Source organism: Urocitellus parryii, chromosome 14 (genome assembly GCF_045843805.1).
Source record: "Urocitellus parryii isolate mUroPar1 chromosome 14, mUroPar1.hap1, whole genome shotgun sequence".
Taxonomy (NCBI): Eukaryota; Metazoa; Chordata; class Mammalia; order Rodentia; family Sciuridae; genus Urocitellus; species Urocitellus parryii.
Genome location: NC_135544.1, coordinates 49,137,634 through 49,152,185, shown reverse-complemented (window position 1 = coordinate 49,152,185; position 14,552 = coordinate 49,137,634). Strand labels below are relative to the sequence as shown.

Genomic DNA, 14,552 nt, shown 5'->3' with positions numbered 1-14,552 from the left:
TATTGCAACTCCTGATGCCATTTTACCTCCTCTTAGGGAACCATTTTTCTTATCAGAGTTCTCTATATCAGCCTGTTGAATCTGTATCTTCTGCCTCTCCCTCTTTTCACATAAACTGCATTGTCCTCTCACTAAAAATAAAGTAACTAAAGCCTTTAACTCACGGCATCATAGGTGGAAGTAGTACGTTTACTTCTGTTATGTGTTGGCTTCTAATTTTTTTTGTTTTAATATATATGGTAAAGTAAATTATTCTAAGACTCACTTTCATTGATGTAAAATAATGCAGATTCCTAGTTTGAAAAGTAGAATAGCAGTTGCGGTCATCAAGTATTGGAATATTCATAATAATTTTTGACAGCTCATTTCTTATAGACTATATCATTTTATTTTTTACAAAAGAAAGTTGTAAGTGTAGACTGAAGTAGAGAGAATAGTATAATGAAGCCCACATGCCTGTCTTCCAGTTTCAGCAGTTGTCAATACTTCTTCCTTGTTATTTGGAAGCAAATGCCATTTCAACTCATGTGGATTAAATTTTAACTATCCTTCACTTCTTTTTATGTCTACATGTGTTCTGTAGAGCCTTTGTTGTGCTCCTCTGGAAACATAATCACCAGATGAGCCTTTCTAGACCCTAAATGTTGTAAAAACTCAGTGGCGAGAGACGCCGCTAGAAATTCCAGTGGCTGGATCAGTAGTGTATGACTCTGTAGTTTTTATTAACAGTATCTCCCAAATAGATTTAGTACATAAATTTAAACTTGCAAAGTTTTTGACTAGTGTTACAAATTATCTGAAGGCACTATATAGTGAGTACATTGTAAATTTTTATCTTGATGAATTCCAAATAAAACACAAATAAATTGAGAATGCATTATTTTGTTTGTGCGTGTGCTAAAAGTAGTACTTAAAAAATAGGATCAAGGTGGGAGGATAAACTTGGCATGGGCATTTTCTAAGCTGTTGTGCCTGGGTGATAGGATGCAGAAAGGATAGAGGAAGGAGTAAGACTTAAGCTACATCTGAAATTATTTAAAAGGACAAAAATGCAGGTCAGGAGAAATAACATTTGATAAATCTGAGTGAGATCTTTATTTTGTGTGGTTTTTTTCTGTGAGAATTAGCATAATACCCACTCCATACCCCAGTGTAAGGGGTCTTTATAGTCATAAAAATAAGTTCAAAACTACTACTATGGGATATAGTGAACTCACCTAAAATTCAAATGGTTTTTTTTTTTTTTTCCATCTTTTGCCTTTCTCTGATGTGTGTGTGGGGTTGGGGGACACAACCGGGATTGAATCCAGCTGCCCTTAACCACTGAATCATATCCCCAGCCCTTTTTATTTTTTTATTTTGAGACGGGGCTTACAGTCAACCTGCAACCCTCTTCCCCTAGCCTTCTGAGCCCCTGGGTTTACAGGTGTATGCCATCATACCTACCTTCTCTGATTCCTTTTTTATGCCTCCATATTTTAAAAATATCTGACCAGCTTGTTGGCCATGAGTCTTAAATATACAAATATTAGCGAATTGCACTCAGAAGTAGGTTGTTTTCAAAGCTTTTGAGTTTTAGACAATAGCTGCATTCCCACAAAGGAGGGCTTGGTGGCATGTTTCTCTGCTCTCTTTGTGTTTGGCAGATGGACCCCAGAGACTTTGGGCTTCTAGAATTTTTAATTATTTGGCAGTTTTAGTGGAAGTTATGGAAGGAGCAGATCTCATTGAGAATCTAAAAATCCTCTCCTTGAAAGATCTTACATAATCTTTCAAGTCTTTAGGTAGTTTGTTTTTAGGGTATTTTCCCCCCTGTAATACTGCAAGGAACATAACTAATTTCATCTCTTCTAAATGTTTGATAAAGTATATTGTAATTTTTAAAAATCTGGATTGTCATTAAAGATCATTTAAACAGGCCATAAGACAGCTGTAGGGATGGGTAATAGGGTTGTCATCTTTATTATCAGTGATTTCAGATATTTATTTGTCCCAGAATATAGAATTTAGGCAGTACTTCTGTCTAAATTATATAAATATGGCTGGGGTTGTGGCTCAGTGGCAGAGTGCTTGCCTCTCACATGTGAGGCACTGGGTTCAATTCTCAGACCACATAAAAATAAGTTAACAAAATAAAAATATTGTGTTCATATATAACTTAAAAAAAAACAGTTACATGTTAAAAAATTATATAAATATACACACTAAATAGTACATAGGAAACACATAGAACTTAGCTGCAAGAGAATTGTAAACAAGATTACATAGAATTTAGAAGGAATAGATTATAGGCTACTATAATTAGTTGTTGTTTTGTTTTGTTTTGTTTTGTTTTTGAGAAGGGCATCTACAGGAACAAACACTCTTTAAAACAAAGGAAATAAAGATTACCAGGCTAGAGATTCACTGGTATCTCTCTCTAGAAATTGTTTTTGCATTGCTTTTATAAAATGGCTCTAAGTGTGAACTGAACTTAATGACCCACTTCCAAAGAATAGAGTGTGTGTGTGGCTGGGGAGGGGGATGTGCTTGTGTGTTAGGGAAGCCTAGTTTTGACAAACCTACCAAAGTTGCACAAGATGCTGGCATCAGAGCAATCTGGGGGAAGGGTATATGGGAATACTACTGTCTTTGCAACTTTTTTCTAAATCTAAACTGAAATCCAAAATAAAAGTTTATTTTTAGGGGTTGGGGATTTAGCTCAGTGGCTGAGCACTTCTTTGATATGCGCAAGGCCTTGAGTTCAGTCTTTTGTGTCTTGGGTCAGGGGAAGGGGAGAGGGGACAAGATAACTGTAAAGTTTATTCAGAAATTTTGTCTTGAAGGAATTGGGTCATATGCTTTCAATCAATCAATTTTTTTTTTTTTGGTTTTGTTTTGGGGAGCTGTTTCACACTTAGGAATCCCTGACACAGGGGAAAGACATATTTAAATGGAGGCATCCAGGGCTATGAAGGAATCTGTGGATCTTTGATAAGATATGCTTAGAGAATGGACTGAGGAAGAGATGCCTTGCCATTCCAGTTGTAAATAATAAGCAATGTGAAGGAAGTTTATCGTTCACTCTCTTTGATTTTTTTGAATTAGATACTGAGCATATTTGTATACCTATTTATGTGTATATGTAGATGTGTTTACATACATACAGTTTTTCCCCTGTAGTTTTTAAAAAATATCTTTATTTATTTATTTTTATGTGGTGCTGAGGATCCAATCCAGGGCCTCACACCTGTGAGGCAAGTGCGCTACCACTGAGTTACAGCCCCCAGCCTCTACCATGTAGTTTTAATTCTTTAAAGGATTGAGATCTGGCTGTGGCTTGACTTGAATAGCACATGGAATTTGTATGATTGCCATTAATATATAAATTTGTAATTTTTGTGTATGTTTTTTTACATGATAATTAGAATTTTTATTAGATAAAGGATTTAAAAAAATCTTTTGGGTGAAATGTAAAGTTATCTCTTAAAATTATTTATTAGTATCATTTATTTTTGAGGACTTTTATTATTCTCTCCTCAGATAAAACAATAAAATTATGGAAAATCAGTGAAAGGGATAAAAGACCAGAAGGCTATAACTTGAAAGAGGAAGATGGAAGGTATAGAGATCCTACTACAGTTACTACACTACGAGTAAGTACTTAAAAAATGATTCAGATGGATAGGATTTTATGTTCATACCACGTATAGCCTAGATTCTGAACAGAATAGGAATAACTGCAATTACAATTCTCAGCCCCCACCAGCAATTCTGTAACAAGGTAAGACATTGAGTTACTCTCATTTAAAGATAGAAACTGAACTAAACAGAGGTCTTGTTGTAGTCAGGGTCAGAACTAGGACTAAAACACAAGGGCATGTTTTATACTCTACCACTGCTCTTTTTCATAGTTGGAATGTCCAAGATTAAATTTGAAGATTCCTTTTTCTTCAGAGATGAAAAAAGTGCAAAGGGACTATATGCTTTAGTTGTAACTTAATAATACTATGTGCTATGATTTAATTTCTTTTTTTACCTCATTAATTTGAACCACAAATATTTAGTATCTTTCAAGTAAATGGTTGAAACAAAGAAGGCAAATTGTCCACATTGTTTTCTTTTTATTCCCATTTCAAATTGAAAAGATCAGCATCAGTTCCTTTTTAAGTCTGTAATATTATTGCTATTTTATGTTCTCACAAACTAAAATAATGAAGTGTTCTGAACTTTCACTGCTTAATGAACATACTGTAAATTCTGCTTTTTTTTTTTTCATGTGTTATTGACAGGTGCCAGTCTTTAGACCTATGGATCTAATGGTCGAGGCTAGTCCACGAAGAATATTTGCCAATGCTCATACATACCACATCAACTCAATTTCTATAAATAGTGATTATGAAACTTATTTATCTGCTGATGATTTGCGGATTAATCTTTGGCATCTGGAAATTACAGACAGAAGTTTTAGTATCCACTTTATTTTGGTTTTGGTATTTGGTAAAGAAAGCATATTATGCCCATATTAAATTCATCTTATTTCATATATTTGATTTCTTTTTAAAATATATCTTTTAATATAGGTGGCATCTTATTTTTTCCATGTATTTAAGTGACAACACAGGGGAATTGATGAATTGATTTCAAAATTGATTCATGGAATTTTAAGAGATTTGTATGTATGAAAATAGGAATTTGGTTTTATAATAATTGAGTTTTTGGTTGAAAAGATTATTGAGTATTATATTTGAAATTTTAATTATAAAAATATTTTTATTAATTTTGGAAAAGGAAATTCATGTATGTTATGATGAAAGATGATATAATGTCAAAAGAAGTTATCCAAACCCTATTTTTGCTCTTTATAACAACCTCCTGAAATTTTCCTGTATACATGTATGTGATATATCAACCTATATACCTGTGCACATTCATATAATATAGATATAAATATAGAAATGTATTTCTTTTTTAAACCTTGATCAGTGGTAGTTGTCTATATATTTTTCAAATAATTTATTGTTTCAAAAATTAAAAAATCTTTATCATAATTCATACTCTATCAATAGTATAGAAGAGCCTATTTTTCTGTGTCTTTACCAGTCTTTGAGAAAAAGTCTTTTGTCAGGTTGGGATTTGGCTCAGAGGTAGAGCGCTCACCTACCATGCATGAGGCACTGGGCTCCATCCTTAGCACCACATAAAAATAAAAATATTGTTATAGCTAAAAATAAATATTTTTTAAAAAGAGACTTTTTCTTTTTTTTTTAAATGAGTTGATTCAGGCATCTTTTTATATTCAGTCACTTGTATTTGTATTTCTTTTTATTCTTTTCCATTTTTCCCCCTAGATTTATATGTATACATACTTTAAAGTACTTTTTTTTTATATTGAGTTGATTGAGAAATAATATCCCTTTTTTACTCTCTTGAGGTGTGTGTTTTGGTATTCTCTAATAGTTGTGAAGACAAATTTCTTGGCCTTTCCTTTACAATTTTTGGCATTTGTATCATAATTGGGAAGACTTCTACAAACTAAAATTTGCCTGTTGTTCCTGAGAGCTATTTGGTTTTTAGCATTAAAAGTTCTAATACTTTTGGGATCTATACTCACACAAGAGTAGGCTGCAATTCAGACTTAATACTTATTGTTAGATTTATGAATTCAGTTTAGATTTGAGATGTGCAGAATTATATTTGCCAGTTTTTTTTTCAAGTGAAAATTCCTTAATAAAATCCTATCTAGATATTGTGGATATCAAGCCTGCCAATATGGAAGAGCTCACAGAAGTCATCACAGCAGCAGAATTCCATCCAAATAGCTGTAACACATTTGTGTACAGCAGCAGTAAAGGAACTATTCGGTTATGTGACATGAGGGCATCTGCCCTCTGTGATAGGCATTCTAAACGTAAGTTTATTTTATCTTTCTTAATAGCAGTTAATGTATTTGGAACTCACCTCAGTCATATGTGTCCAGAGCCTCCTGTACTCTGGTAACCTGCCTGACTCCATAAGGTGTTACACAGGTTGTTCCTTAATATGCAAAAGCATAGTTTGGCTTAAAAAAAAATAAGGGGTTGCAATATTCTTATCCTGTAGTTCAGTGTTGTTAAAACTCAGGAATTCCTAACAGGCTATTATGAAAATAATTTTACATCGCTACAAGAAAAATCCTAGTATAAATTTGGATGGGTGAAGATGGCATGTTTTTCACCTTGATGATATAGGTAGAGTCAGGTATTTTGTAGAATATACCAGTCTGGTACACTGAAGTCACAGGTCTCAGGTGGGTCTGGTTCTACTAAATTAGCCATATGACTTTGGAAGCATACACTTTTGAATCTTCATCTTTCAATATCAGGCCATTTTTGTCAGACACATGCCTGTAATCCCAGCAATAAAAGGGCTAGAAATGTAACTTAGTGGTAAAGAGCCCCTGGGTTCAATCCCTAGTTAATAACAATCCCCTCAATCATGTATGTCATTTTCTTAAACTTTTAGGGGAATTACTACTTTCATATTAAAGCCAGAAAGGAAAAAAAATCATCTGATAAAGAATCGTCAGTTTTTTATTAGCTTGTGATTTTTTTACTTCATTCTTAGAATGTTTATGAATGGTTGTTCAGAAAATTATTTGTTCAAGTCAGAATATTGTTCATATTGCACTTTTATATCTCTCTCTCATATTTTTGGCTTGTTTTTAGTGTTTGAAGAACCTGAAGACCCCAGTAACAGGTCATTTTTTTCTGAAATCATCTCTTCTATTTCTGATGTAAAATTCAGCCATAGTGGTCGCTATATGATGACTAGAGACTATTTGTCGGTCAAAATTTGGGACTTAAATATGGAAAACAGGCCTGTGGAAACATACCAGGTATTTGAGTTTTTTCTTTCAATGAGCATCTACCTTATTTACTTGGAAGTGTTCATAGAGTAGGATTTTTTACTATGTGATAATCCGAATGTACTGTGTGTGTTAACCATTAGATTTTCCATTCAGAGACCCATGGATATGTTGCTTTTCCTCATGTTAAGTGTGTGTGTGTGTTTATACTATGTGTGTTTCCAATGCCACTGAATTGTGGTTTTATTATCTGTTTGGTTCAATATTGTCAACTTTGTGTGCTGATATTATGTGGGAAGGAAGCTGCATTCTTTATTAAGGTCTGGGCAGTATAGTCCTGATAGGGTTGTATAAGCTGTGGCTAGGGAACATGTGGAGAGCTTCAGTTTGGTGTGCCTAGTTGCATGACTCAAGTGTCTTGTAGGCTGGAAGTATACTGTCTTTGACCTAAAGGAAAGGGGCTTGAAAGCTCAAAAGATGGCTTAGGAATTGCTTATTATGGATTATCAGTTCAGGATTCTTTTCTAGGCAGCCAGCCACTACCCTTTACTCATCTGCCCTCCACCAGAGATAAGAAATGAAGTGCACAGCCCAGCAGGGGCAGAGGCCAACAGAAACCTGTTATGCCCTGGACTATAATAGTGTAGAAGACACTTAATGCTGCCTAAGAATACCTAGGTTATAATGATCTCTTTATGTTACACAGTCCCAATAAAAATCAAAGAACAGAATTTCTCAGACTAAGTATCCTTTGACAGACATATAAACCACTCAAGATTCTCAGTGATGGTCTTTCAGATTTCAAAATAAAACACTACATTGAAACAGAAGCAAAGATGTGAAGTACTGCTTTGTTTTCAAAATAAATTTGGGTGCCAGCACTGTGCCACCCTATAACCCCAGCCACGTGGGAGGCTGAGGCAGGAGGATTACAGAACGGCCTAGGCCACCTAGCAAGACCCTGTCTCAAAATATAAAAAAGGCTGAGATTGTAGCTCAGTGGTAAAGTGCTCTTGGGTTCAATCTCCAGTACCCAAGAATTTTGCTAATTCTTTACGTTTGTGTAACTGCAAAGGTTAATGTATCTCCTGGTTAACCTTAGCATCTCCCCATTCCCATTGAGGATTATTCATTTGGATCTTAGCTTCATACTCTTGAATCATTTGGTGAGCAACATTGTACAAACTACATGCATTGTAAAATGTGCTGAATCACAGTAACTTAGCAGATGTGTTACCTGATTTCCCAATTCCTGCCAATGCTAAATTGGATTAATAATTCAGTGTCACCTCATGCACATATAGCCTATATAAATTCATAAATTTTTTTTGAATCTGTACAGTCTTGCTTTGCTCTGTTGTATGTGATTGGGGGATACTTTCATCTTCATTTTTTTCACATTAGTTACCCATGTTCAATCCTAAACCCACAAGAGTTGCAAGTTAAGATTAGGTTGTGGAAAGCATAATTCTGATTTAGAGTATACTTTATTATTCTATTTCAGTAAAAAGAATAGTCAATAAGTCTCCTTTTTTCCCTCTAATCACAACAAATACTGTGGTATTTTCTTTGTTAATTTAGCAATATTAATATTGAAATGTATCATGTTTCTCAATCTTCTTATTTTCCATATTTTTTCAAATATCAGTAAATATGGAATTCAAAAACAGATACATTTTAATTAGCTTTTGACATTGTGTAAGTAATATGGAGTGATGCACATCTAATAACCAAACCAAGGCTTCACTGCACTGTGCTTAGCATATGAATTTACTTAAAAATATAAGCCCAAGTTTAAATCTATTCCCAGAAAATGGCATTTTAAAGGAAGTAAGCAGTGTTTTATCAGTGTTTTTCAGTTAGTGGACTGAAAAACAAGTAGGGATGATCACATATTGCTCTTGTGTTCTTTTCTTAGTCTCTTCCGTTTCCAAATATTTTCTGTTTTAGTCGGGCATTTCAGGATACATGTGGCATGCCAGAGGGAGTTTTTCCCTGTTGTACTACAGGAAAATGTGCTTCCCTAAAAGGCGATTTGTATTTTGTAAAAGGCTTTTAAAACACTGCTATTATTGTTACCAAGAGTACTGAGATTTAAGATGTTTAGGGGTGTGTGTACCTTTTTTTTTTTTTTTTTTAAATAGAGACTTTTAAATTCATTTTCCTGATTTGAGTGCATAGGCTCTTTAGGTAAACTGTTTTGTCTTTTCCCCAGGTTCATGAATACCTCAGAAGTAAACTCTGTTCACTGTATGAAAATGACTGCATATTTGACAAATTTGAATGCTGTTGGAATGGATCTGACAGGTAATTCATTTTAATTTGAATCTCTTATTCTAATAGGAATTTTATTAGAAAGAAACTTGCCATTGCATACCTCATATTATAATTGACATATTAGCTAAAAAAGATGGCCAATTTTGGGGGAGGGCGGTTCTAGGGATTGAACTCAGGCACTTGACCACTGAGTCACATCTTCAGCCCTATTTTGTGTTTTATTTAGAGACAGGGTCTCACTGAGTTGCTTAATACCTTGCCTTTCCTGAGGCCTGCTTTTGAACTCATGATCCTCTTGCCTCGGCCTCCCAAGACGCTGGGATTATAGGCATGCGCTACTGTGTCCAGCATGACCAACTTTTTCTTTTTTAATATTTTTTGTTGTCAATGGACCTTTATTTTATTTATTCATATATTGTGCTGAGAATCGAACCCAGGGCCTCACACATACCAGGCAAGTGCTTTGCCATTGAGCCACCACCCCAGCCCTCTTGACCAACTTTTTTTTAAGTTAACATAGATTACTTCATTTTCCACCAAGGGAAATTTAAAGTAAATTTAGTAATTTTAGATGTAACATAGCAATACTATGATAAAAATTAAGTGTTGATTTCACTAGTAATATGGAACAAAACATCTGCAACAAATGGTTTTATCTAAATTATTATTTGGATGTCTTCAGGTGTTTTTCTTTTATGAACCAGATAAATCACTTTTCTCACTGGCTGAGGTGGTACACACCTGTAGTCCCGCCTACTTGGGGGCTTGAAGCAGGAGGTTAGCTGCTATTTCATCGAAATGTATGTCATTATTTCCAAAGTTTAAATAATAGTCTTATTTTCAATCTTCTGTATTATCACTTAATGTGTTCCAGTTAAAACATAATTTCTAAAACTTGTATTTAAAGTAGAGGTATTTTATTTGATAGTAGTTTTATCATAGATGCTTTATGTGTTTCAAGTTTCATAATAAGGTATTACCAAGGGTAGTAGTACTTGGAACAGATACCTTTTGTCTGGTTTTTATATTATACTCTTCTGATTTTGGCGTGAGTTCCAATGTTAGTTTGGCTGTACTAAGCAGAGAATTCTGTTGGTAGAAATAAGTAAACACTTGGAATGCCACTACTGAATCTGAGGTGTCAGAAAAAAGGAAAAGTGGGAAAAGGGGGTGTTGGGAATAGACAGATTTGAAGAGAAAGGAGGTACTGATGTAATAGAGTATGATGTACCTGTTTCCTCATGAAGTGGGGGCAGTGGGTGCACATTAATTTGTCACATTTTAGTTTTGCACCAGTTTTACATAAGCACCACATGCAAAGTCCATTACCTCTGAATTTATGTAATGACTTTCCTAAAGGCATACACACTCCTACAAACTGACAGTACAGGCATGTAAAGCAGAAACTCACGTTGATGCAGTACGGTCATCTAATCCACAGATCTCTTTACATTTCTACGAGTTTTCTCAGTTATGTCCTTTAGCAAAGAATCTGGTAAAGCACATATTCTAGGATCCTATGTTAAATTTATTTGTCGTATGTAGTTGTATTCTTTGTTCTTGAACAGTTCTTCATTTGAGTGTTTCTTAATCGAAGATTCTCTGATGTTTTCTCATGATTAAATTCAGGTTATACATTTTTGGCAGGGATGTCACAAAAATGCTGGCCTGGTGATTCCTTTTAAATTAAAAAGAGCCAAAGATTCAGTGTCTTTAATCCATTGAAACTTCACAAATTCAGAGAATATGGGGATACCAGTCTCATTTACGTAAATCATTTAAAAGCAATAACAGTTCATTATCTTCAGGGACATGGCACCAACTTCAGATTGGTTAAAATTGTTCTCAATAATAATAATAATAGTCCCTTATATGTAGGAGATAAGTATAACTTTGAACAAATCCGTAGTATCCTATCATTTCACTTACAGTAATAATTTGAACCTGTGAGAAGGAGGTAGTACATAATAGTGGTACTAGAGTAGTAGTACACCCCCCCCCCCCTTTTTTAAATCAATGGACCTTTATTTCCAAACTACTAAGGGTTTCACACTTGTGAATTTTTGCCTTTGAGAATACTTGGTGAATGTTGAGCAGTGATTGATATCAAATAGAAGTGACAAGAAAGTGTCTTGATGCTGGGGGTGATGGTGCCCATCTTTAATCCCAGCAGCTCAGAAATCTGAGGCACAAGGATAGTGAGTTTGTGGCCAGCCTCAGGAACGTTATGAGACCCTAATATCCCAAAAAGGTATAGTGCGGGAGTGTCTTGGGCAAGCAAAGTACTTGTCACCCCTTTGAACTTATATATTTTTTTCAAGTATTTATTTTTTTTAGGTGGACACAATACTTTTATTTCCTTTAAACGTTTCTATTGGTATAGGTGAAATGGTTTTCTTTATTCTTTAATTTCTTTTTTTAGTTGTAGATGGACACAATATCTTTATTTTTTTAGTATTTTTATGTGGTACTGAGGATCAAACCCAGTGCCTCACACATGCGAGTCAAGCGCTCAACCACTGAACTACAACCCCACCTCTGAAATGATTTTCTATTGATAAAAATATCATATGCTACTTTCTTGATATTCTCAGGAGCAAATTTATCATAAGCATTCATAAAATATTATCTGAACTAGATGTACATTGGGACAAGTTAAATAGCTTATACTTTATATCATAAAATAAGCATTGGTTTTTTATGAATAGTTATTTGTAGGCATTTGAGAGAAGAATAGAATTCGGAAATCCCATGATGGTTATTCCTTTATGAAGCTGACCAGACCAGGTGTGCTGGCACATGTGGACTCCCAGCTACTCAGGAAGCTGAGGCAGGAGGACTACAAGTTCATGGCCAGCCTCAGAAATTTAGTGATGCCCTAAGCAATTTAATGAAACCCTGTATCAGAATGAAAAATAAAGACTGGCAGATAGTGGGGCATGGGGCAGGGGCAGATAAGAAAGAACAGAATGAATCGGACATAATTTCCCATATTCATATAGGAAGACATAGTTAGGGAAACGCCACATCATATACAACTGCAAAAATGGGATCCTATTTATACTGCATGTGTGTATGTCAGAATACACTTTACTGTCATGTATATCTGAAAAGAGCTAACGATAAATTTTTTTAAGGGTTGGGGATGTGGCTCAGTGAGTAAGTGCTACTGGGTTTATTTCCTAGTACCAAAAAAAAACAGCAGCTGGCTGGCTGGATTGGTCAGTACTAAGAGAAGTTTTACTTGAGAATCTGTCAGCTTTGTTATAGTTTTGTTAGAACCAAGTTAACTCTCATATTTCTGGCTTATTCCAGTGATTGAGTTTTGCTAGCAGCCTCCTTAATTCAACTTTGCTTGAAGTAGCTACTTTCTGTAGAGTACTGGATTAGGTTTAATCATGAACCATTTTAATAAATACACAGCCCTTTGTTCATTTATTTGACTGACTCTTCTACTTCCACAGCGTTGTCATGACTGGATCTTACAATAATTTCTTCAGAATGTTCGACAGGAACACAAAGCGAGATATAACTCTAGAAGCATCACGAGAAAACAATAAGCCTCGCACGGTTTTGAAGCCACGCAAAGTCTGTGCAAGCGGCAAGCGAAAGAAAGATGAAATAAGTGTTGACAGTCTAGACTTCAATAAGAAAATCCTTCATACGGCCTGGCACCCCAAGGAAAATATCATTGCTGTGGCGACTACAAACAATCTGTATATATTTCAAGACAAAGTGAATTAGGGTTGGCATTCCTAGCGGAAGAGCCCACTTCCTGCTTAGTTGAGATAGTTGAATCTAGCATTCGTACCTATAAAAGAGAGAAGTCCATTGTGGCACCCCTTTCCAGTGTTTGACAGTGTGCCATTCGACAACACATTTTTATAGCTACATGGAGAAAACTCTGTGGGTTATCATTGTAGTGTTCTCCATGCCTGCTAGCCATTTAGGTAAGGGTAGGGCACTTTTAATTTAAATGACTTCTTGCACCATCTTGCCTAATGGACTAGATTGGACTGTATCAACATTGAGTTACTCCACTTTTTATGCCTTCCATTGTGATGACGTCAAACACAGTGAAAGCCTTCAGTCATGCTATGGGATTTGTGTATCCTCATTACTGTATCATTTGTTGGGTACACCCCTTCTCCCTTTTTTAAATTAAATACAGCTCATTCTTACTGTGGCTTGTAGCATTCCTCCTCTCTGGCCTCCTGGACTCTCCCCCTTCATCTCTCTTACCCTTGCTCCTTCCACCCAGTCTTGGTGGTGGTATATTAAGAAAGAAAGAACGAAAGCACACACAAAATGAGTCAGTTTGGGGTCAGTGATAAAGGGGGTATATGTTGCGAACAAATGTTCTAATAACAGTTGGCTGTAATCACTCCTTGCCATGTCTGGCACTGAAAATAAGGAAAAAAAAAAAAAACTACTACTGAATAAAAGTGACAAAGAATGGAGAATCTGGTTTTCTTTTTCTTTTAAATCTACCTCTTTAAGCCAGTATTTTGTGTCATACCCTTGGGCACAGTGAAATGAAATTGGGTTTCCATTGTTTTATTGGTATTTTGTTAATTATTTGTAACATTTTCTTCTACATGGGGAAAGAAGAGGTGTTCTGTTTGAACATGGTTTGAATACGTATTGGTATTAAGGATTTCGGTCTATAAATGCTACTAGTGTTTTTTTATTGTAGTTATGAGGGTATTGGATACATTGTATCTATACTTAACCCATTTTCTGTTAATGAAATTGTTGTAAATGAGAACCAAATCTGTAGAACTTCATTTTTAAAGACTTTTTATAGTGCTTAATTTAATTTTTGCCTTATTAAATATTAAGTCAAAGACTTAAAAATGTTTTTAACAAGTTAAGCTTTTTTTTTTTTTTTGTTATTCATTCATACAGTAGAACAGAAAACTAACGTTGAATGATTCCATAGGTTAAATTGACACTGCACTATTTTTTGGTTTTGTTTTTGTATTTTATTGCAGTCAAATCAGAATGAGTTGTACTTTGCCATAGATATTTTTCTTTGGTTTCCCAAAGCTACATTAAAGAAAAACTTTTTTAAAGGTACAGTGTTCAAAAAGTGCTTAATGGACTCCAACTGCTGCCTCAAATAAAAATTTAGTAATCTGTGACTGTGCTTTCCCTAAGTGGTGACACCTTACCCAAAGATGAAAAGGACCCCTGTTTTTAATAGGTGGAATGTACCTTTGTCAGTCCTGCAGAAGCTTTAATGGAAAGAAAAAAATGGACTTTATTTTTAAAAGATGAATTGAGCAGGCATTTATATCCATAAAGAATGGTCGTATATTTTGGTTGAGCAGTAATATAAGAGCCATGAATGTAGAGGACTCGAGTGCTTATATTTCCACTACTTATTGTTCTGTTCTCATCTTCAACAATGAAAAAATGATCAAACAGTCCCACCGTAATTCCCTAT

The 14,552-nt window shown here is 34.8% G+C and overlaps 1 protein-coding gene across 2 annotated transcripts in view; it reads left to right on the top strand.

The window, feature by feature from the left end:
• Positions 1–13,902, top strand: part of Ppp2r2a (protein phosphatase 2 regulatory subunit Balpha) — a 65,725-nt gene extending 51,823 nt beyond the window's left edge. For both annotated transcript variants that reach the window (XM_026411599.2, XM_026411598.2), the window contains 6 exons: positions 3,523–3,635; positions 4,272–4,449; positions 5,726–5,890; positions 6,687–6,856; positions 9,042–9,133; positions 12,568–13,902. In XM_026411599.2, the coding sequence (XP_026267384.1) occupies positions 3,523–3,635; positions 4,272–4,449; positions 5,726–5,890; positions 6,687–6,856; positions 9,042–9,133; positions 12,568–12,847 (998 nt within the window). In that variant the 3' untranslated portion in view covers positions 12,848–13,902. The remainder of the gene's footprint in view (positions 1–3,522; positions 3,636–4,271; positions 4,450–5,725; positions 5,891–6,686; positions 6,857–9,041; positions 9,134–12,567) is intronic.
• The last annotated feature ends 650 nt before the right edge of the window (positions 13,903–14,552 follow it).